Raw genomic sequence first — 21,866 nt, forward strand, 5'->3', positions numbered from 1 at the left:
GGTAGGGCATTTGCCTTGCACGCGGCCGACCCAGTTTGATTCCCAGCATCCCATATGGTCCTCCAAGTACCGCCAGGAATAATTACTGAGTGCAGAGCCACACTCCCTAGGCATCGCAGGAGTGTGACCCAAAAAGAAAAAAAAAACACCTTGTCTACAAATTTACAGCTCTTTTTGGGAGCTGGAAATATAGATAGTACAGCAGGTAAAGCACTTGCCTTGCACATATCCATCCCCAGCACCCCACTTGCTCCCCACAGCCCTTCCAGGAGTGACCCCTGAGCACAGAGCCAGGAGTAAGCCCTGAGTACCAAGGGGTATAACACCCGCCCAAAAAAAAACTTTTTTTTAAATTAAATCTTTGTTACTTTTTTTTACTTTGTTTATTGAGGAAGGGAGGGTATCTCCCAAGCAGTGCTCAGGGGTAGAGGTCACTACTGATTATAGACAGACTTGGTCGGTCAGTTGATGCTCAGGCCCAAGTATGTAATGGATGCTGCTTAGGTCAAGTGATATCGGAGGCTCCCAGGTGACACTGGTGATGCTCAGGAGTCTTGAGGGCCATGCTTGGCAGTGCTCAGGGCGCCTCTATAATGGGATTAGATTTGGGGTCCTGTGCCTGCAAGATACACACTCTCACCCTTGGAACTCTCTCCCCTCCCTTGAATTGTCTGTCATTTTCATGAAAAGTATTTCCTCCAAAGGTAACAAAATGTATACGGTGTGTTTAAATTAAAAACATGTAAGTTGGGGCCAGAACAGTAGTACAATGAGTGGGTTGCACACAGCACTTGCCTTGCACACAGGTTCAACTGTAGGCACTATATGTGCCCCCCAAACCCACCAGGAGTGATACCTGAGTGCAGAGTCCCAGGAGTGAGCCCTGAACATAATTGGGTGTGTCCCAACACCACCCCCACTACCAAAAAAAAAACCCCTACAGGCTCAGTCATCAACTAATGTGTTACATAGTAAAATTTGACCTATTCCTCTGATTTTATACCAAAAGGGAAAAATTTTTTTAAATTAAAAAAAAATAAAGATATGAAATACAATAGAGCTAATCAATTTATCTTATAAGTTCTTCTGTTTTTTACCCTCTTGATTTTTTTTTTTCTTTTTGGGTCACACCCAGCGATGCACAGAGGTTACTCCTGGCTCTTCACTCAGGAATCACCCCTGGCAGTGCCCAGGGGACCATACGGGATGCTGGAAATTGAACCCGGATTGGCCGTGTGCAAGGCAAACGCCCACCCCGCTGTGCTATTGCTCCAGCCCCTACCCTCTTGATTAAGGAAACCCTTGGTACTGTTTTTGTTCAGAATTCTGCCATTATTTTGTGCAAAGACAGTAATATCTTTGCTTTGTGGTGCTTTCTAATATTTATATATTCCTACTAAAATAATTTTTCATCTTAAATTTACATGTATTCTTTACATTCTTTTATGTAGCACATGTTTGATGATCTCTAAATATACGCTAGTCTCTTTTCTAAACTAGTAAAAGAGTACTATTACAGATGAATAATTTTTTTTTACTTGAGTCTTGGCTCACCAACTGTTCAGTGAATTCATTCACGTTAGCATTTCTGTTTTCCCTTCTCTGTTTCCATGGAGAAGTATGTCAGTGATGTGTTTGATTCCATGGAAACTGATGAGCATCTCTTTCTACATATACAAGTAATTAAATCGAGTCTTTTCTGTGCTGTTCATTGTCCAGGAGGACTGAAGTGCCTTTTCCTGTGTGAGGCATTGTTTTAGTAGTGAGTCTTACCTTAATAGCAAGTCTAACCTGATACAGCGGATTAATGCTCTAATATAACTCATTTGTCCTAGATTCAGATCAATTGACATTCACTTCTGGACCCTAAAATTATAAACATGCATAATAAAATGCTGAAAAGCTGTAGCTCTTACTTATCAAGGTTTTTCTCTCAACATCAGGTAATTTGAATGAATGACACAGATATAGTTGATAGATTTTAGTAAATAGATTTTAGTAAATTCATTTGAATATGTCATAATGTAGTTTAGTAGAAGGAGGGTGAATTCTGCAATCAGAAAACCTGAATTTTCAGTTCTGGCTTTGTGCAAAATATATATTAGCTATATTACCCTGGCTACACCACTTAATCTCTTTGAGCCTCATTATCCTCATTTTTAAGCTACAGATCATCAGACTTTGCTGGTGTAAAAGTTAAATGAGATGAAGACTCAAACATCTAGCATGATATCTGACATAAAATAGGCAATAAATAGATCCTTATTCCTGGTATTATATCAGGCAGTACTTAAAATGATCACAAACTTACACACTTTTAGAAGTGTCACAAAAAGAAAGATCACTTAGTGCTAGAAAGAATAATACTGCCTTTGTGAAAACCAAAGAAAACAATTTGTGGATGACCACAGCGTAGTGATTCATATTGTCATTACCAGTAGTGTTGGCGATTGTTTGCAGTGGTAAAGTGGCCAGGCAGCTCCATTTTGATTCTACCACAGTTTTCTTTCCCTGCCCATATTTGAGCAGGCATAAATCTTTCTGAATCATTTTCTCTGTTTCTAACATCTAACATGAGTAGTTCAGTATGACAAGGAGCCTCAGAAGTGGTTGGGGACTGGCATGATTTTCTCAACCCCGACCTTGAATGTATGGTGATTAAATGTTTTATGAGCTTACTTACATACATGTTTATGAATATCCATCTTGTACATGCAGCCACATTATCAATAGCAATAAAATTATCTAACATTCATAAATCTCTGTTACCTATGCCAGGCACTATGTTAAGCATTTTTCAACCCATTAAAGAGTAACACACTACAAAGAATTTTGAGTATTCTTATTACCCTGGATTCTAGGCAAGGAAATGGAGGAACAGAGAGATCAATTAACAAAGCTGAGATGGAAGCCTGGAAGTCTGACTCCCAAACACATGGGGGGTTTTTTGATTTTTTTTTTTCTTTTTGGGTCACACCTGGCAATGCTTAGGAGTTACTCCTGGCTTTGCACTCAGGAATCACTCCTGGCAGTGCTCCGGAGACCATATGGGATGCTGAGAATCGAATCCGGGTCAGCTGCCTGAGAAGCAAATGCCCTACCCGCTATGCTATCACTCCAGCCCCAAACACATGCTTTTTTTTTTTGAAACAAATAGATTTTATTTGGAGGATTTTTAGGTGCATGGGGGGGGGGGGGGGAGAGAGATAGAGAGAGAGAGAGAGTAACGTACTCAAGAGAGAACACAGGCTTCTCTAAGGGCAGAGAGAGAGCCCCTACACAAATCCTAGCATTAGACAGAAAAGCATGAAAGTACACATCTCAAGAGGGGAGATGAGGGCAACACATGTGCTCAGGCACCACATGTGCTTGGCCATGTGGGCGCAAGCAGCACATGGACTCGGGCAGCATATGCGCGCCCTTCCTTTGTTCAAGGTGGCCTTTATAGGGTTTCTCCAACCTGCCCCCACGTGGGGCTTCTTCCCAGGTAAAAGTTTGTTGTTAAGGAGGTTACCAGGGAGACTAAATTATGTGGCCCATACAATCAGTAAATATTTCTGCATGCACATGAGCATTCAGATATGTGATGATATAGGACATTAGAGAAAAAATATCTAAACCTTAATTGTTGAGCTTAATGGTCAACCAGAGGGGATTTTTCTTAAGGGTATGTGAGGCAGGTGTGGGGGGTTTTGTTCACTCTTGAATTGGACCTCTGGCCCTTTGGCAGTCTGGTAAAATTCAAGCACCCCCTTGTCAGAAATATCTTTGTGTGTGTGTGTGTGTGTGTGTGTGTGTGTGTGTGTGTGTACACATATGTAGCACTGTCACTGTAACACTGTCCTTCCATTGTTCATCGATTTGCTCTAGGGGGCACCTGTAACATCTCCATTGTGAGACTTCTTGTTACTGTTTTTGGCATATCGAATACGCCACGGGGAGCTTGCCAGGCTCTGCCATGTGGGCGGGATACTCTCAGTAGCTTGCCAGGCTCTCCGAGAGGGATGGAGAAATTGAATCCGGGTCGGCCGCATGCAAGGCAAATGTAGCTGGAATGACAGCATAGCGAGTAGGGCATTTGCCTTGCACGCGGCTGACCCGGGTTCAATTGTCAGCATCCCATATGGTCCCCCAAGCACCGCCAAGAATAATTCCCGAGTGCATGAGCCTGGAGTAACCCCTGTGCATCACTGGGTGTGACCCAAAAAGCAAAAAAAAAAATATATATATATATATATATATAATTTTTCAACCAAATGCAGCAGTTCTCGGACTTACTTTTGGAATGGTACCCAAGGAACCATGCTGTGCAAAGGATTAAACCCAGGCATCCTTCAGTTGAGCCATATCCAGTAGTTCTCAACAGCTACTCCTGGTTCTGTACCCAGGAGTTGCTCTTGATAGTGCTCAGGGGACCATGTGGTGCCTGGGATTAAACTGGAGCAGGTTGTGTGAAAGGCAAGCTCCTTAAACCCCCTGGACTATCTCTTTGGGCCCTGGGAATATATCTTTAATAGTTTAAACACAATGAATAGGAATCCAAAAGATATAAGGTATACTGAAATGCTATTGCAAAGTTTTTTAAATTATGGCATTACAGTATACCTGAAATAATATTTTATTGATACATAAAAAAGCTTAAGTGACAGATCTAAGAACTGTAATAATTTCAAAATCACAGTATAAATAGCATTTTAAGATACCAAGACAATTGTAATGAGGTAATATGTCAATATTTTAACTGTCAATGCCTTCAAAATAAAAGTCACGGTCACGGTCCTCCCGTTGTTCATCGATTTGCTTGAGCGGGCCCAGTAACGTCTCCATCGTGAGACTTCTTGTTACTGTGTTTGGCATATCAAATACGTCACAGGGAGCTTACCAGGCTTTGCCGTGTGGGCGAGATACTCTCGGTAGCTTGCCAGGCTCTCCGAGAGGGGCGGAGGAATCGAACTCGGGTTGGCCATGTTGGCTGTGTGCAAGGCAAACGCCCTACTGCTGTGCTATCACTCCAGCCCAAAATAAAAGTGTTCCATGATATTATTATTTTTCTCATATTATGTTAAGATGCTAACCTTATCTTCTGAGTTAATTAAGAGAAAAATTGAGACCCACATCAAGTCATTTAATGATGTATTCTCTCTTCTTTCCATAGTTCCCATGTCACCTCTGTAACAACAAATAATTTTTAAATGACCACAAATGCCTACTTAAGATTTTTGTCAAAACAAATGGTATAAAGAAGTAGATAAAAGCAGATGAGGTATATCTTTGATGTCTCCAAAAGGTAACACTTTGTAATAGACCTATTAGATATCAGTGGAAAATGCTCTATTTCCTTGGCTAAATAGTATGGTGCTATTGGCTATTTTGCTGAGAGGCACAACTGCCACTATAAGTGACAGTTGTTGACAGTTGTTTCCTCGAGCTGCTAGAATTGGAACTCCAGTTTCTACAGCTACTGGCCCATTAACTTATATAGACTCTTCTGCTTCAGCTAGCCTTAGAATAGCTGCTTAGAGTGGGGCAGTGGCTTTCCTGTCATGGTTCCAGATCTCTGAGCTGTGTTTAGGCTGAATGCCAGCCCCTGTTAAACAAGTACCAATTGGTCATGGATTAGAGGATGATGTCCACAGTTGCCAGAATAATTAGAACAACACAGCAGACTAACCAGCTGCTTTCTCTATTGACTGTTACTGACTAGAATGCAAATTTAGGGCACAGAGTGATAGTACAGCAGGTAGGGTATTTGCCTTGTACATGGCCGACCCTGGTTAGATGCCCAGCATCCCATATGGTCCCCTGAACTCTGCCAGCAGTAATTCCTGAGTGCAGAGCCAGGAATAATACTTAAGTATCACTGAGTATGGCCCCCAAACAAACAAACAAACAAACAAAATGAAATGCAAATTTAAGTGCACTTTCATCAGTGAGCATTCATTTACAACAAAATCACTGGTAACCACGGGTTTGTTTTCTGCCCCTATAGTTTACTTTTCCCAGAATAATTAATAGATGAATCTTGCAATATGTAACCCTTCAAATTAGATCCTTGACTTTGCATAAAGCATTTCAGATTTTTTAGTGTTATTTGATGGTTCAATATTTTATTTTGACCTATATTTTCATTGGATCCTCAGCATGCCTTACGGCCCCCTGAATGTATTAGTATTTCTTTTGTTTTTCAGTTGAACAATGGTTGGGATATTTCCAATTTTTAACAGTTATTAATGAAAATTCCAAAACATCTGCATAAAGGTTTTCACATAAACATACATTTTTTGCTTTCATTTCTTCTGATTATTAGGCAAATCTAATTATGTGTGTGTTAATGATACTGAAAAACAATTTTCCATAACGATTATACCATTTTGAATTCTTACCATTGATGTCTGAGAGTTTTTGTTGTTCTGAATACTTACTAGCATTTATATAGCCTGATTTGTTTTGTTTTTTCCTAATGTATGATGATAGACATTATAGTTTGGATTTACATTTTCTTTTCTTTTAATGATGTTGAGCATCTTTTTACATAATTAGTTATGTCTATTCAAACATTTTGCTCATCTTTTGACTTCATTGTCTGAATAGTCACCTGTACACATTCTTTATTCAAACTAGAAAACTATTGGGGACTGAATTTGCAAATATTTTCTTCCAATTTGGAGTTCATATTTTTATTTTCTTACTATGGACTTTTGAATAGTGGTTTTCTTATTTTTCCTTTGTTCTTTTTGTTATTGTTGTTTATTTGGGCCACATCTGGCAGTGTTCAGGTCTTACTCCTGACTCTGCCCTCAGGGATCAATCACTCTTAACAGGGTTATGGGGCCGTAAGGCATGCTGAGGATCAAATCTGGGTTGGTGGCATGAAAGGCAAATGTCCTACCTGATACTATCTCTCCAGCCCCTAAAAAGTATTTTTTAACTAGGATGAAATTGAGTTTTATTTATACAAAAGTTACCAAATTCTTTTGTTTTGGTTTTTGTGCCACACTCCAGGGTTCTTGGGAGCTACTCACAGCTCTATACACAGGGCTCATTCCCAGAATGACCATTCAGGAGACCATTCAGTACCAGGGATTGGACCCAGGCCTTCTGCATGCAAAGCAGAAGTCTGCTTGAGCTATCTCTCTAGCCCTCAAAATATCACATTTTTAATGAATTATTTTATGGTATCATCTTTAGGAAAAATGTCAGATATAAAGGTTTATGGTTGATTGTTTTATGAAGTAAGAATTTCATTGAGGGAGAATACTAATTATAAGAATGTGGAATTCTCCAGGGAAAGAGAGAGAGAGCGAGGGAGCGAGAGAGAGAGAGAGAGAGAGAGAGAGAGAGAGAGAGAGAGAGAGACGAGGCAACCCATTAGAGAAATTGCATACCCCAAGTTGAGATTTAGATGAGCTCCCAGATGGATTCCATTGCACACGTAAAGTAGAGGGGGAATAGCTGCATACCCATGTAGAATGGTACAGGCCACTCCGGATTACAGTGTGTCATAAAGTAGCACTGTCATCCTGTTATTCATCGATTTGCTTGAGTGGGCACCCGTAACGTGTCCGTTGTGAGACTTGCTTTTGGCATATCGAATATGCCACTGGTAGCTTGCCAGGCTCTGCCATGCAGGCAGGATACTTGGTAGCTTGCCGGGATCTCCAAGAGGGACGGAGGAATCAAACCCAGGTTGGCCGAGTGCGAGGCAAATGCCCTACCCGCTGTGCTAGAGAAGTCACACGTTCTATGCAGGGCTGTGGGTGGTTCCAGAATGGATTGCACCTATGAGTTTTGAGAGAATTTTTATTTGAGTTGCAAGGAATGCTGACAGTTTGAGTTTTTGTTTGCTTTTGTTTTTGCATATGGATGTTTAATTTAATTTAAAGTTTACAATTTTTTGATTTGGGGTAAAATGAACCACACCTGACAGTGGTCAGGGACTGTTCCTGGTTCTCTGTTCAAGGATGACCCCTAATGTGAGGCTATTCACTGAGATTATCTTGGTTATTTACTTGTTTCATGAGTTATTAATCTAAAATTTTATTTAGTTTATATTTTTCTCTCTTTTTGCTTAAAGTTTGTTTTTTCCATTTGTTTCAATGGGGTTAATAATTGCCAGAAAATTTTCAAGGTAAATGCTTTAAAGGCCCTGGATCTTATTTAAATCCTGTAATAGATTGTCAATCTTGGATTTAGTTAATATTTTGTTACAGTTTTGTGCACCATTAAATGTCGAATTAACTGTTAGAACGCTTGTAGGGCTCTTCTGGTACCCCACTTCTGTGACACTCGGACCATTTTAGAAGAATCTGGGTGATATTCTACCCATGTTCAATTCTCGAACTTTTGCTATTTTTACTCTGATCAATTTCACATAGAAAATGCTTCACTGGCCATGACTTCTTCTGCACCATTTTATTTTTGACGTAGGAGGGTACTTCTGGTCTTTAATTGGCAAGTGACGCAGAGACTGGATATTAATTCCACAGAGGTGACTGGGAGCAGGTCTTTACAATGGATTCACTTCTTGTAGGGCTTTCATCAGGACCCCATTAGCTTTGATCTTGGGCCTGGAGGCTTCATCCACTGTCCCCACCAGCTCAGATGATATCCAAGTTCACCTTAACCATTCCCAAGTCGAGCATGCCCAACATCAGGGCCTTTACTACCAGAGGAATGAGGAATCCATGTAAACTGGAACCAAGTTACTGACTCAGATGGTTTGGTATACACCAGTTGCAAAGTTTGTTCAGTGTCCTCTCTCAAGCTCTAGTTGGGGATGGATAAAATATTACCTCATTGCTATCCGTTGCTTTCTTGGGGGCATAATGGTGCATAGGTTTCTCCCCAAAGTCTCTGCATTGCCCTGTGGAAAGGAAAACACAGTCTTTCTTTTATAGACTCTTTAGTTGTATGTGATTTGTCTTGAATAAGCATAAACAAAATGACTGCTACCCTTCTACCCTCTTCCCAGTGTTTTCACTAAAGAGAGCAGGTTTCTTTAGTGAGTTTGCATTTATCTCTGTTGGTGTTTGTGGTTATAGGCTAAGGCTCGCTATTTATGGAGGCCAAAAAAAAAAGGAGAAAGTTGCCATTAGATTGTTCCTGTGTTCATTAGTCCCTAGCAAGTCTGCCTTCCATGTATTTAGCCTGGGTTTACTGGATATAATTAGTGAAGAATCAGTGTACTAAGCAGTATTGTCTAAGACAGAAGCTAATGATGACTCATTGTTTTCATCTTTTTAAAAAAATTTCTTCTTTTTTTTCTTTTTGTATATTTAATTATTCCTTTTTTAAAATCTCTGATAAAAGCATACCATGTTGTCTTATGTAGAGTGTATACTTAAGAAGTGGGGGGTTTTGGCAAGAATAAAGAAGGAGGGTAGGAAAAAAGAAACTCTGTATCTCAAAATAATAATTCAGTATAACAGAATAATTAAGAATAGAGTCTGTACTCTGAAAATTATGGGGTATTGCCAGGGGGAAAAGGACAAGGACAGTGGGAGGAAAGATGAAAGGTCAGATAGGGTGATAGTATGACAGCACGTAACTTCAGTGGTGGGTACAGTAAGATATTTAGAAGAGGAAGCCCAGAATTTTATAGTACTATAAGCCAGTCATGATAGCACAGTGGTAGGGCGTTCGCCTTACAAGCGGCCAACATGGCCGACCCGAGTTCGATTCCTCCGCCCCTCTCGGAGAGCCTGGCAAGCTCCCGAGAGTATCTCGCCCGCACAGCAGAGCCTGGCAAGCTCCCCGTGACGTATTCGATATGCCAAACACAGTAACAACAAAGTCTCCAATGGAGACGTTACTGGGCCCGCTCGAGCAAATCGACGATCAACGGGAGGGCCTTTACCTTTATGAATCAACAAAATATGATAAAATAAAATCATAAGAAAGGAATATACCAGAGAGATAGGACAGAGGTAAGGTATTTGTGTTGCACTCAGCCAACCCCAGCTCAATACCCAGCACTGTATGTAGTCCCCCAAGTTCTGCCAGGGGTCACTTCTGAACACAGAGACAGAAATGGCTCAAGAGCACTGCAGAGTTTGACCCCCGCTTCAAAAAAAGAAATACAGATTTCTAGAGTCAGCAATCAGGTTGAATTCTAGCTTCAATGCCTAGTTACATGCAGGTTATTTAACCTCCTTGAGCTTCAGTTTCCTACAATATGAAGCTGGTGATTTCTATCTCAATAGGGTAAGAGCAAATGAAATAATATATTTCATATATTCAGCATAGTTCTTGATAAGTAAATAGTAAATGTAATTCCTGGCTTATGTTAGTAATACAACAATAATTATCAGATATATTTTCTGTTTCCTGTACTATTAGGGAATTCTGCCCTTAAAGACAAAGAAGATCAATTTGGGAGAACACCACTTATGTATTGCGTGTTGGCTGACAGACTGGATTGTGCGTACGCTCTCTTAAAGGCAGGGGCAGATGTTAATAAAACTGACCATAGCCGAAGAACAGCCCTCCACCTTGCAGCTCAAAAGGTAAGAAGTAAAATTTTTCTGAAGACTAAGCCTTTTGTGTGGCATTTGTTTGTTGATTAAAGGACTGATGCACTGGATAGGTGAAGCAGATATCACAAATATGAGTCTTTAGTTTCATAGTGTTTTTCTCTAAAAAAACAGTTTTGACATTGTAGAAAGAAATCACAGTTAACTATGAGTGACTGCATTCACTTATCAAGTTCCTCAAACAATAGTATATCATCTTTTATGACTATAACATATTTTAAGTTGGGGACAAGGATTCAAAATTATAAACTTAAACTGTGTTACAAATAATTTTTTGCTTAGGGAAACAGGAAAGAACAAAAATAAAAACATTAAGATATTAATAATGGTTGACTTTGAATACTGAAAATATTTGTGAAATTTTGTACTTTCCACTATTTAAAATATTTTCCATAGTATTATTTTATAATAAAAAGGTTTCAGTGTCTCTTAAAATATGTGGCATTGGAGGTTTAAAAGAAACATTTTTTTTTAAATACATTTTCAACTTTTTATTTTTTATTTTTATGGCTTTTTGGGTCACACTCAGCCATGCTCAGGGATTACTCCTGTTGGTGCTTGGGGGACCATATGGAATGCCAGGATTGAACCCAGGCCGGCTACAGGCAAGGCAAGCACCCTATATGCTATACTATCGCTCCAGCCCCATTTTCAACTTTTAAAATATCTAAAACTATATTACCAAGGTAGACTACATGTGTGTGAGTATGTGTGTGTGTGTGTGAGTATGTGTGTGTGTATGCCCATGCATACACACACACGAGCACACACAAGCACATGATTTAGGCTTTGGACCCAGTGCCTCACACAAAGAACTAATGCTCTACCACTGAGCTATATTCCCGGCCCCTATATTATTGTTATAACTAGTATTAAAAAAGCATTGGTAAAAGCTCAATTTTTTTATAATTAAACTTATATGAAGTGTCTGCATTTATTTAAAGACTTAATTATGTGAAAACTTTCCCCTCCATAAAAATTTGGACTACAAAATATATTTGCAGAATCTGGTATTTTTCATAATGTTACTTTAGACATACATTCTTTTGGAATGAAAAGCAATGAAAATTAGTTAGATCCAAGTTGTTTCCCATTTAAAAATGTGAACCACATTTAGCTGATTAATTGAGGGGTTAGGGAAAAAACCTTTTCATTAGTGAAATACATAAAAAGAGACTGACAGAAGGAGACACTGCTAAATATGCTGGTTATCTGCTCTTATCAGTTAGGTCTGTCAGGTTATTTCCAAAGTTATTGCTCTTGAATTTGCTTTTCATTATAGTAATTTAAAAAAAAAAAAGCTCCCTCATTTTCCATCTCAGTTTTAACTACTGTTCAGTGTTTATAACCTTTCACCTAGGCTTGTCAGTTGTTAAAATTATTCACTCAGGCAGGGTAACTCCATTTAACTTGTTATCATAAAAAAGTAAACATTTCAGATTGGTCATAGCCCCAATATTAGGATTTGGTACACTTTAGATTTTGCTTTATGATTCGTTTTGGTTTAAAACTCAATTTAAAAAATAGATGGAGAAAGCTAACTTAACATCAAGTGGATCTTCACCCCAAAAAATAAATGAAGATTTAAGCTAATGACTGAACAGTGTGTTATCTTTATAGATGACCAAAAAGGTAGTGTCAAATTTGTAACATCACCAAAATAGGTTGAGAAGGGACAGTACGATCATGGACACAGAGAGGTGTAAGTCTCCATAAAATGCAGCGCCTTGTTTCCTTTTGCTGTTTGTTTCCCCTTTATTTCTCTAAATTTAATTTGCCAGTGTCAAAAAATAAATAGAGCTGTCCTGTGATTTACATGTCCCAATTTACATTGCTGACTTCAAAAATAACAAGCTTCATGTTATTTCAGGTGCCTCATTAGTATGCGTTTCCCCTGTCTCTGTCCTGCAGTTCATTTTTACCTGAGTTTGTTTCAAAATGATCTTATATTTTCTTTCTCACTTAAGTATTTTATACATTCACTTTTGTATAGAAATTCATTCTAATTTTAAAAGACAGAAGTAACAAATTTTCCAAGGACTACCTTACTCATTAATACTTGGTCTTACAGTATCTGCTGTTTACAAGTGCCAGACTTTTGCACTGTGTACTTTCTTTTTTTTTTAAAAGGAGGAAAATTCACATGCAACAGTGAAACAGGAGGCAGAAACCAATTGTGCATTCTTTTTTATTTTTTAATTTTTTTGTTTGTTTTTTCATATTTTTTTAATTTTATTGAATCACCGTCAGATAGTTATAAGCTTTCATGTTTGGATTATAATCACATAATGACCAAACACCCATCCCTTCACCAGTGCACATTCCCCACCACCAGTATCCCCGGTATACCCCCCCTTTCCCACCCTCCCCCTGCCTTCATGGCAGACATGATTCCCCATATTCTCTCTCTACTTTTGGGCATTATGGTTTGCAATACAGACACTGAGAGGTTATCAGGTTTGGTCCTTTATCTACTTTCAGCACACATCTCCCATCCTGACCAGTTCCTCCAGCCATCATTTTCTTAGTGATCCCTTCTCTATTCCAGCTGCCTTCTCCCCTTTGCTCATGAGACAGGCTTCAAGCTATGGAGCAATCTTCCTGTCCCGTGTATCTACTATCCTTAGGTGTCAGCCTCATATTATATTGTTTTATATTGAATCACCGTGAGATACAGGTACAAAGCTTTCCTGTTTGAGTTTCAGTCATACAGTGATTGAACATACAACCCTCCACCAGTGCACATCTTCCACCACCAATGTCCCCAGTATCCCCTCTCCTATCCCTCCCCCAGCCTCTATGGCAGACATACTCTATGGCAGATATACTCTTTTGTATTGCCTGTTATGAATAGCTTAAGATGTCATGGAATTCTAAAATTTTTTATGATTAGGATCTGGAGAAATCTCTTTAGCAAGCTGCTCAGTTCAGAGATTCTTTTGCATGTCTCTGGATCTTGGCCGTTAAGGAGCTTAAGTAACAGCCGGAGGCAGTTTGTGGGCATGACATCCAGGGTCCCATGGGGGATAGGGGGGATGAGAGAGATCGGTCCATCCCCTATCCCTTGAAGCCTGGAGTTTGCTATTACTGAACCCGCATACCTGCACCTCTCACTGAGTTCTGGAAGTTGGCGGCCGCCAGAGTTTTAGGTGGCAGGAATGGGATGACACCTGCCCCCATTTGAGGCACCCCAGTGGTCAGCCTGGCTTAAGGTCTGGAGGCATCGCTGCAGGGAGCTACTTGGCTCAGAGAAGCTACTTGGCTTCTTTTTTGTGTCTCTGGATCATGGCCCTTGTTTCCATCTTTTCCAGAGAAATAAACTATTGGTATATGCCCTTCAGGGCGCACCCGCTCATCTGTCCATAGCATGCCGTGTGCCTCAGGCCCTAATTGCGACTTTTGATCTCTTTTGAAATTTATGATTCTCTGAAATAAGGCCAGTAAATGAGTGAGCTTGGATAGCTGAACTGGAGGTGGCTTGTGGGTGCGGCTCCCACATGCCTAAATTTTGGCTGTTTAATTTCTTGGTAAACTTGGCCCCAAGTTGTTGGGGTCCGGGCTAAAGGCACACTGGCAATTTTGGGGTATCAGGAAGCCCAAAACCACCATCAGGCTGCTGATACCCTTGCCCTGAAAGTTATAGATTCACCTGCTGGCAGCACCATACCCCCTTCACTGTGTACTTTCTATATTCTGTTTTGTTCATTATTGGTGATCGAGAGGGCACTGCCAAAGCAATGTTCAGAAGACCTAGGGGCCATTTCTGGTGACTCTTGGCCAACCAGGAGGGACATTTGAATGCTCAGGCCACGTGATACTTTGCTGCTTAGGCTCAGCAGTGCCGGGAGCATCAGGGCCACAGTTTGTGGTGCTCAGGAGCCTCCAGCTCTATGCCCAGTGGTGCTCAGGAGACCATGCAGTGTGGAGATCAAGGACAGGGCCTCACATGTGCATGCAGCCCTTTAGGCTCTCTTTAGAAAATTGGAAAATAGATGGTACACAAGTACTTTACAGGGACTACAGCAGTAGCTAAGCTACTTTGGAAAAGAAAAAAAATAGATCTATATAGAAGGCTATTACAGGTCAGGAATAGAGAAGCAGGGTTGGGCCCAAGAAATACATTATGGATATAGAATTGTCATTAAATATGTATCTGCCAAAAGTCTACTATTGTCATCATTATTATGTACCTAGAGAGAATTTTTTAAAAATGAAACACATATGTCTGCTATTAAAAAAAAATAAAAAACTGTTCTCAGGGGCTGGAGCAATTGTACAGCAGGTAGGGCATTTGCCCTGCATGCAACTGACCCAGGTTTGATCCCCAATATCCCATATGGTCACCCAACCACTGCTAGGAGTGATTCCTGAGTGCAGAGCCAGGAGTAACCCCAGAGCATCACTGGGTGTGACACAAAAGGCCAAACAATTGTTCTCAGTACTGATTGCTACTAAACTTCACTTAATGAGACCAGAGATAGAGTACAGGGGATAAGGCACTTGCCTTGCGTGTGGCCAACTCTGGTTTGATTTCTAGCATTGCAGGGTCCCCAGACCTCAAATCACCAGGCGTGCCCCACCCCCAATAAAACCCTTGAAAAGCAAAACAGACTCCATTTTCTTTTGTTTAATGAACCTTTATGTTGTATTGTATACCAAATATTATTTTCAACTTTGTCTATCCCACTTAATTCTATTGTCTAAAAACTCAGAAGTATGCCATTAAAGTGGCATGATATATATACGTACATATATATATATGTATGCATTCACTCACATGTCATAGCACTGTTAATCATGCTTAGCTTTGGAATACAAAAAGAGAAAGACATAGCTCCTGCTCTTATGTTGCTTATGAAGATCATATGTTGTTCGTAAGCTGGTCCATCTGTCTTAAAAAGTGTTGTGTAAAATAAGTATATAGACATATTTACAAATAGTCACTATTATTATTGACCTGATAAATCAACTGTTCATGTGTGTTATCTATTACGATTTTTTAATTTTTGTGATAATTTTGTTCTGCTCTTGTGTTGATTAGTAGGGAAACCCATGTATCCATAGTGATTTGTCGTGTTTGTTAGAGTACTGCTACCTTGTACTATAATTATTGCTCACTTATCTCTCTTCAACTAAATTAGAGCTCCAGGCAAAAGCCTTGCTTCATTTATTTTGAATCCCCTAGAATTTAACAGGCTGTCTGATATGTCTTGGGTAAATGAATGAATACATTTTATGTTACTTATATAGAAATCCATTATTCATACAAATGCTAGACATTTTGTTTATTAGAAACATTTATCCAGTTTCAAAATACATATATGAGAAAAACTTATTGAACTGCGCTGATTGACTTATTTATTTTGATACGCAGTCACTTCTTTGGAAATAAATTGCTTTAGTTCAAGAAACTAAGGAAATAGTACCCACAAGAATAAAATTAATCTCAATATACTGAACATCTGTACCTAATTTGTTTTGCATTTAGCACCCTCAGTTTAAGCCGAGAAAGCAATCAGTCATGCCTTTTCTGGGTTTCTCACAAAAGGTACCTAATTGTTAGAAATGTTTTGCTTTAGGGAAACTACTATTTCTTTCATTTCTACACATACATTTATTTGTTAATAATGATTTTTTTAAACTTTAGGTATCTGATAAATGGTAATAGTTATGCATTTTAATATTCCAGGAGGTAATTAATTTGGCTTTAACCAAGATTAAGACTGTACACTTTGAAAAATTATATCATGTTAAATGCAAAAATTAAAAGAAACTTTAAATTACAGCTATGTTGTTTTTATGTTTTAATTCTTCAGCAGAATTCCAAATTTTAAGGAAAGTGAATATTAATTTTCAAAATACACTGTTTTCATGTTAAGGGTTTAGGAAAAATAGAGAAGAATAGACTACCTCTGAATTTTTTTGGAAGCTTAATACTTGATTTTCTAACTTGACACATATACACCGGGCAATTCTCTCCTTGGTCTCTTTCAACGTTGTATTTCTCGCATATTCCTCCCATGCATATAAACCTCTGTCATGACTCCTTACCTACAGCAGTTAATCATAGATTTTATTTGTCTATATTTTAGCCCTACTAGTGCTATTTGAAAGTAGAGGCTATCTCTTAGTAAATCATAGAGTCCCAGGGACTGGAGAGATGATACAGGAGCTAAGGTGCTTGTCTTGCATGTAGCTGACCCTGGTTTGATCCCCAGCAATATCTGTGGTGTCCTGAGCATTGCAGGGAGGGATTTATGAATACAGAGCCAGGAGTAAGCACCGAATATCACTGGGTTTGGCCCACAAGCCTGTTCCTCACACACACGCGCGCGCACACACACACACACACACACACACACACACACACACCATTGAAATTCTTAGCCCCAAGTTCTAATAATACCTAAGAGAAATAAGTGTCCTTTTCTACCAAAAGATGCATATGAAATGCACACGATATCTTTATTGTAAGAGCCACACTTAGTAGTATAAATAGCCCAAATATCTCTTAATGGGCAAATAGGTTGATAAATTCTGGTATAGATCTACAATGGAATACTTACAGTACAAAGGAACTAGAGCCAGAGCAGTGGTTCAGCAATCAGGTGGGCATCTGCTTGCACGTATGAGATCCAGGTTTGATCCCTGGCACCCCATTCCCCAGAGCCCTGCCAGGAGTGATTCCTGAGCACAGAACCAAAAATAAGCCCTGAGCATTGCCGTCGGATGTGGCTCAAAACAAATACGTACATATATGTACGTATGTATGTATGAACGAACTACTGATAGGCTCAGTGACTGGAGTAGATTTCATAGACGTGTTAAGCAAAAGACATGAGACGTGCTATTTACCTGAATTTTAAGAATAGGAAAATCTACATGTTATTCAAATTAGATTCATGTTTACCCTAAGGATAGAGAGATTTTTACTGAAAATTGGTCTGGGAAGACTTTCAAGGATGCTCAAAATGTTCTATATCTTGATTGATTGGTCATATAAAAAAGTATATAATATTTACTTTATTGTGTATGTATTATATCACAACAATTACCATAAAAATGGCCTTTCCTCAGATGATTAAGCATAGTAACATGGCTGCAGTTTCACTATTGTATATATACCCAAGAGAATTAAAAACTGTATTCATGTATAAACTGCAACCACATTATTCATACTAGTATTAAAAACCCAAACTGCATGGGCCTACTGATTCATAAACAAATAGCATAATATCCTTACAATGAATAAAAAATAAAAGAAATAAAGTCCTGATACGTACAATACCATGTATAAATTTTTGAAAAGATTCTGATAAGTAAAATAAGCCAGAAATAAAAAGACCAGTGGCTGAATTGTCACTTTTATATGGCACATCCAGTATTGGCAAATGCTTTCTGTCAGATAGCAGTACCATGGGTAGCCAGGACTGAGGTGGTAGAAAAGCAGGGGAGATGGGAGGATTGATGACTGCCAAAGGCAGCTAAATCTTGACTTGAGAGATAGTACAGTGCTCGCCATGCACATTGTCAACCCTAGTTTATCCTGGTTCAATCCTAAGTAACACTGGGAGTATCACCCAAGTACTACCACATGTAGTTTCAAACTCCCCCCAACACCCTGCAACAAAAACTTAAAAAAATAAAAGGTAATTTGAGGGGGGAGGAATGGAGATGGGCAACACTAGGACAATGGTGGAAGGAAGCCTACAGTCTGGCAGAGGGTATAGTGCTGGAGTAATTTATACCAGAAACCTTAATATTAATAGTACAGAGAACAACAGCGTCTAAAATAAATTACATTGAAAAAAAAAAGAATCTTTAAATCTTAAAAAGAATCTTAAAAAGGAGACTTCTCAAAGGCATGAAGTACATGCTTTGACTGTGGAAGTGGGGAGGCCCTAGCATCATCTGCTTCCTTGAGCACTGCTGGAAGTGGTCCCCACCCCCCAAAATTATAAAAATTCAGGAATCTTTGTCACTTTCCAACTTCTGGAGTTTCCAATCTAGCACCAATTTTGTCCTCTTCTGTGTATTTAGAAACTACACCTAAACCCGATTTCTGTTTTTTTTTTTCCTCCAGTTTAGAAACGAGTTTCAAATACCTAGATCTTATACTCTTCTGAGTGTTCCAACCCAACTGGAGTTGGCCTGTTTTTAAACAAATCCAAAAATCAAAATCAAACCTGTCTTTCCTTTAACACTGTTGTTGCTGTTAATGTATTCCTTCTTGTCAGAACAAAATTTTTAGTTACACGGAACGTCATGTCAGTGTATCCTGACTGAATGTCTTGACTAAAAATTTCTCTTTTGAGCTTCATAGTAGCTTCAGAGTAGTCAAAAAAGTTGAATTTAACTATTTTCTATATAAGTTAAGTATAGTTTGAGTTCTCTAGATCTTTTTCTTTTGGTCAGGAATTACCTGGTCATTGTTTTACTTCAGGTCACTCTTCCTGATAATGCTATTACATCTCTTCTAAAGCTTAATTCCTCCAACTTCTGCCATATTTGTCCTAGAGCAGTAAGTCAATCAAGTGTGTAGTCAGTCTCCCTTAAAGTACCTAGTGGTTTCTTTCCTTTGTGCCAGATTCAAAATTTGAACCTAGTGTTTTTGCCTTTGAGTCCAGTTTGTTTTTGTTTTTATATATATAATGTGTGTATGTATATACATACATATATACATATATGTAATACCTTTCAGACATGGTAGATCCATCTTGCTAAGTGTATTTTAAAATCTTTGTAGCTGGCAGACTTTCATCTTGAACATGATCATGTTTCCTGCAACCATGTTCATTTTCTAATCATCTTTATCTCTTCACTGACCCCACTTCTACAAAGTCATGAAAGTACAAGCAGTCTGCTTTCCATGAATAGATTAGAGAGCCCCACCAGCCTAGATTCCCATGGAAACTAATCAAACACTAAAAGGAAAAGAAAGAGTATATATTGAATTTCCTTGAGACCTACAGCTTGTTTTTCATTAGACTCATGCTGATTTCTTTTAAACTCTGGGCACAAAGCCAGCAAATATTTTTACAGCTGATAAAAAGAAACTTCAGATCCATTTGCTTTCATTTAAACTTTTAAAAAATAATTATATATAATATCAATTCCAAAGAAAATATGAGCATTAATTTGCTTATTACTTTCTGTGTCATAGAACTGTAATTTTTAAGGTCATTTCCTCTTCTAATTTTTTTCTGCTCATATTTTACTGTTCAAAAGGAAGAGAGAAAGAATCAATGGACCTATTATTCCTGTCGTATGAATATTTTCAGTCCCTGGGCAATTTTCCCTGTGAGCAATTAGGACTCTTTCTACCTCATTTCACTATTAAGCTCTACAAAGTCTATATTATTATTTACTAGTAAGATAACAGAAATATAACCAAAATGTCAAAGGAAGGGTTATCAAGAAACCCTGGGAAAAACCAACGGGGTAGTGTGGTTATAATTTGCAATAAAGCAACCAAAATAGTCTGTTGAGATGATGACACTTGAAGCAAGATGTGAAGGAAATGAGAAAGTTAGCCATGCGAATGGCTGAGAGAGAACTTCTGTACAAGCAGAAGGGACAATCAGAGCAAAGGCCTTAAAATGGAGGGTCTGAGAGATACAATACAGTGGGTGGAGCACTTGTCTTGCCTGTGGTGGACCTGGCTTCAATCCCCAGCATCTTATATGGTCCCCTGAGCACCTCCAGAGTGATCTCTGAATGCAGAACCAAGAGTAACCCTTGAGCACTGCCAGGTATAGCCAAAAAAAAAAAAAATTTTTTTTTTTTAAAAACCCACAAAGGTCTTAAAATGTGAGCATATCTGGAATGTCTGAGGAATAACAAGGAAACATGTGACTATGAAGAATGAACAAGGGGAGAGTAGATGGTGGTGAGAGAACAGGGAAAATGGTGCCCAGATCCGGTTGGGCCTTTTGGTCCTTGTCAGGAGTCTGCTTTTACTCTAAGCAAGATGAGGAATCATTGGAGTCTGAGAAAAGGAGAGGCTTAACCCAGTTTATGTCCTAGAAAAATAATCTCTAGGCCAAGTGAAGAAACTTTTCTTTAGCTTTTCCCTTAGTTTATTTCACCTTCATAAGTTTTCAGGTTTCCTTCCCTCCCTGGTATTTTTGTCATATAAGCAGCACAACCGCTCAAAGCTCCCTGAGCATGAATACCTAGGATTGAAAACAGTGCATGTCTGATAGCACAAGAGTAGAGTGACTATCATAGTTGACATGTTGGCAACCACATTCAGTTGATTCATGTTGAAAGCTTTTCAAATAAAATCTCTCTCTGCTTTATATTCCTATCACTTAGACTAGTTTTGTATTCATATTCTTGTGGTTTTGGACCAACTATAACTTTTTATTGTATCCATCTTTTATGCAATCATTTCTCTGAATGTTCCAGGGCTTAGCTAAGTGAAGTTTGCCGATCCCTCGTTTGTTTCATCTAAAGCGCAATGTTGTCAATGTGGCCTTGGAGAGCCTCTGTGTACTCACTCTGCTGTATGTAGTCTTGGTGTACTGTGAAACAGGTTTTATTTCAAGGTTCTGCAGACGTCACCAGGCAGGCTAACTTCCTGCCATTGAACTCTGGTGAGGAACTGGCAGGCAGTCGGTCAACTCTGGGTGTCTTTGCCCAGTAGTAAGCGCGGGGAGGGAGAGATCTGAAATACGCAACTGCCTCCAGGGGACCGAGGCCGAGCCTGAGGGAAGTGAGTCCAGTCTGCTAGTCAAGAAAGCCAGCAGACTGTGCCAGGCGCCACGTGGCCTGGAGCCCACATCTTTGCAGGGAAGATCTAGATATTCATTCAGGATGGTGGGAATGGAGGACTTTGGATTGCCCACTGACCAGGCCTTGGGGAGCCAAGGGTTTCTCCTTGCCCTGGTTTCCAGCCGCCTGGTGGGCAGATGCCGGAGGAGCTGGCATCAGACTCAGAAGGTGGCCGGAGAGAGGTTTTGATAGTGACTGACGTTTAAGATTAAAAATATTGTGGGGGCTACTCAAGGCTGTGACCTGGCTGGTGGTGCTGGGAGGGGGACATCAGGGTCACACCCCACAGTGCTGGAGGGGGCGCAGGGGTGCAGTGGGACCCAGACCTGTGCTCCGCTGCTTGAGTGCCATCCCAGGCTCTGGCTGGGAACATTCTGTTTCTGCTGTGCAGATAATTTAGAAAACCTGCCCTGAAGATGGAGCAAACTTTGTATCTTAATGTTGTATGTTTGGTTTCTGCACCACTGTTGAAGGCAATAAAGGGCCTGTATAACAAAAAAAAAAATGCCTTGTGTTAGGCATGAGACCCAATCATTAACAATGTTGTAAACCCTAGTG

The 21,866-nt window shown here is 39.4% G+C and overlaps 1 protein-coding gene across 1 annotated transcript in view; it reads left to right on the forward strand.

Moving 5' to 3' along the window:
* The window catches only part of INVS (inversin), a 144,469-nt gene that overhangs the window by 9,671 nt on the left and 112,932 nt on the right, over nucleotides 1-21,866 (forward strand). Inside the window, exon 3 of the mRNA XM_056116990.1 lies at nucleotides 10,339-10,505. Coding sequence (XP_055972965.1) covers nucleotides 10,339-10,505 — 167 coding nt within the window. The remainder of the gene's footprint in view (nucleotides 1-10,338; nucleotides 10,506-21,866) is intronic.

The sequence above is a fragment of the Sorex fumeus genome, unplaced genomic scaffold, assembly GCF_029834395.1.
Source record: "Sorex fumeus unplaced genomic scaffold, SorFum_2.1 ptg000034l, whole genome shotgun sequence".
Taxonomy (NCBI): domain Eukaryota; kingdom Metazoa; phylum Chordata; class Mammalia; order Eulipotyphla; family Soricidae; genus Sorex; species Sorex fumeus.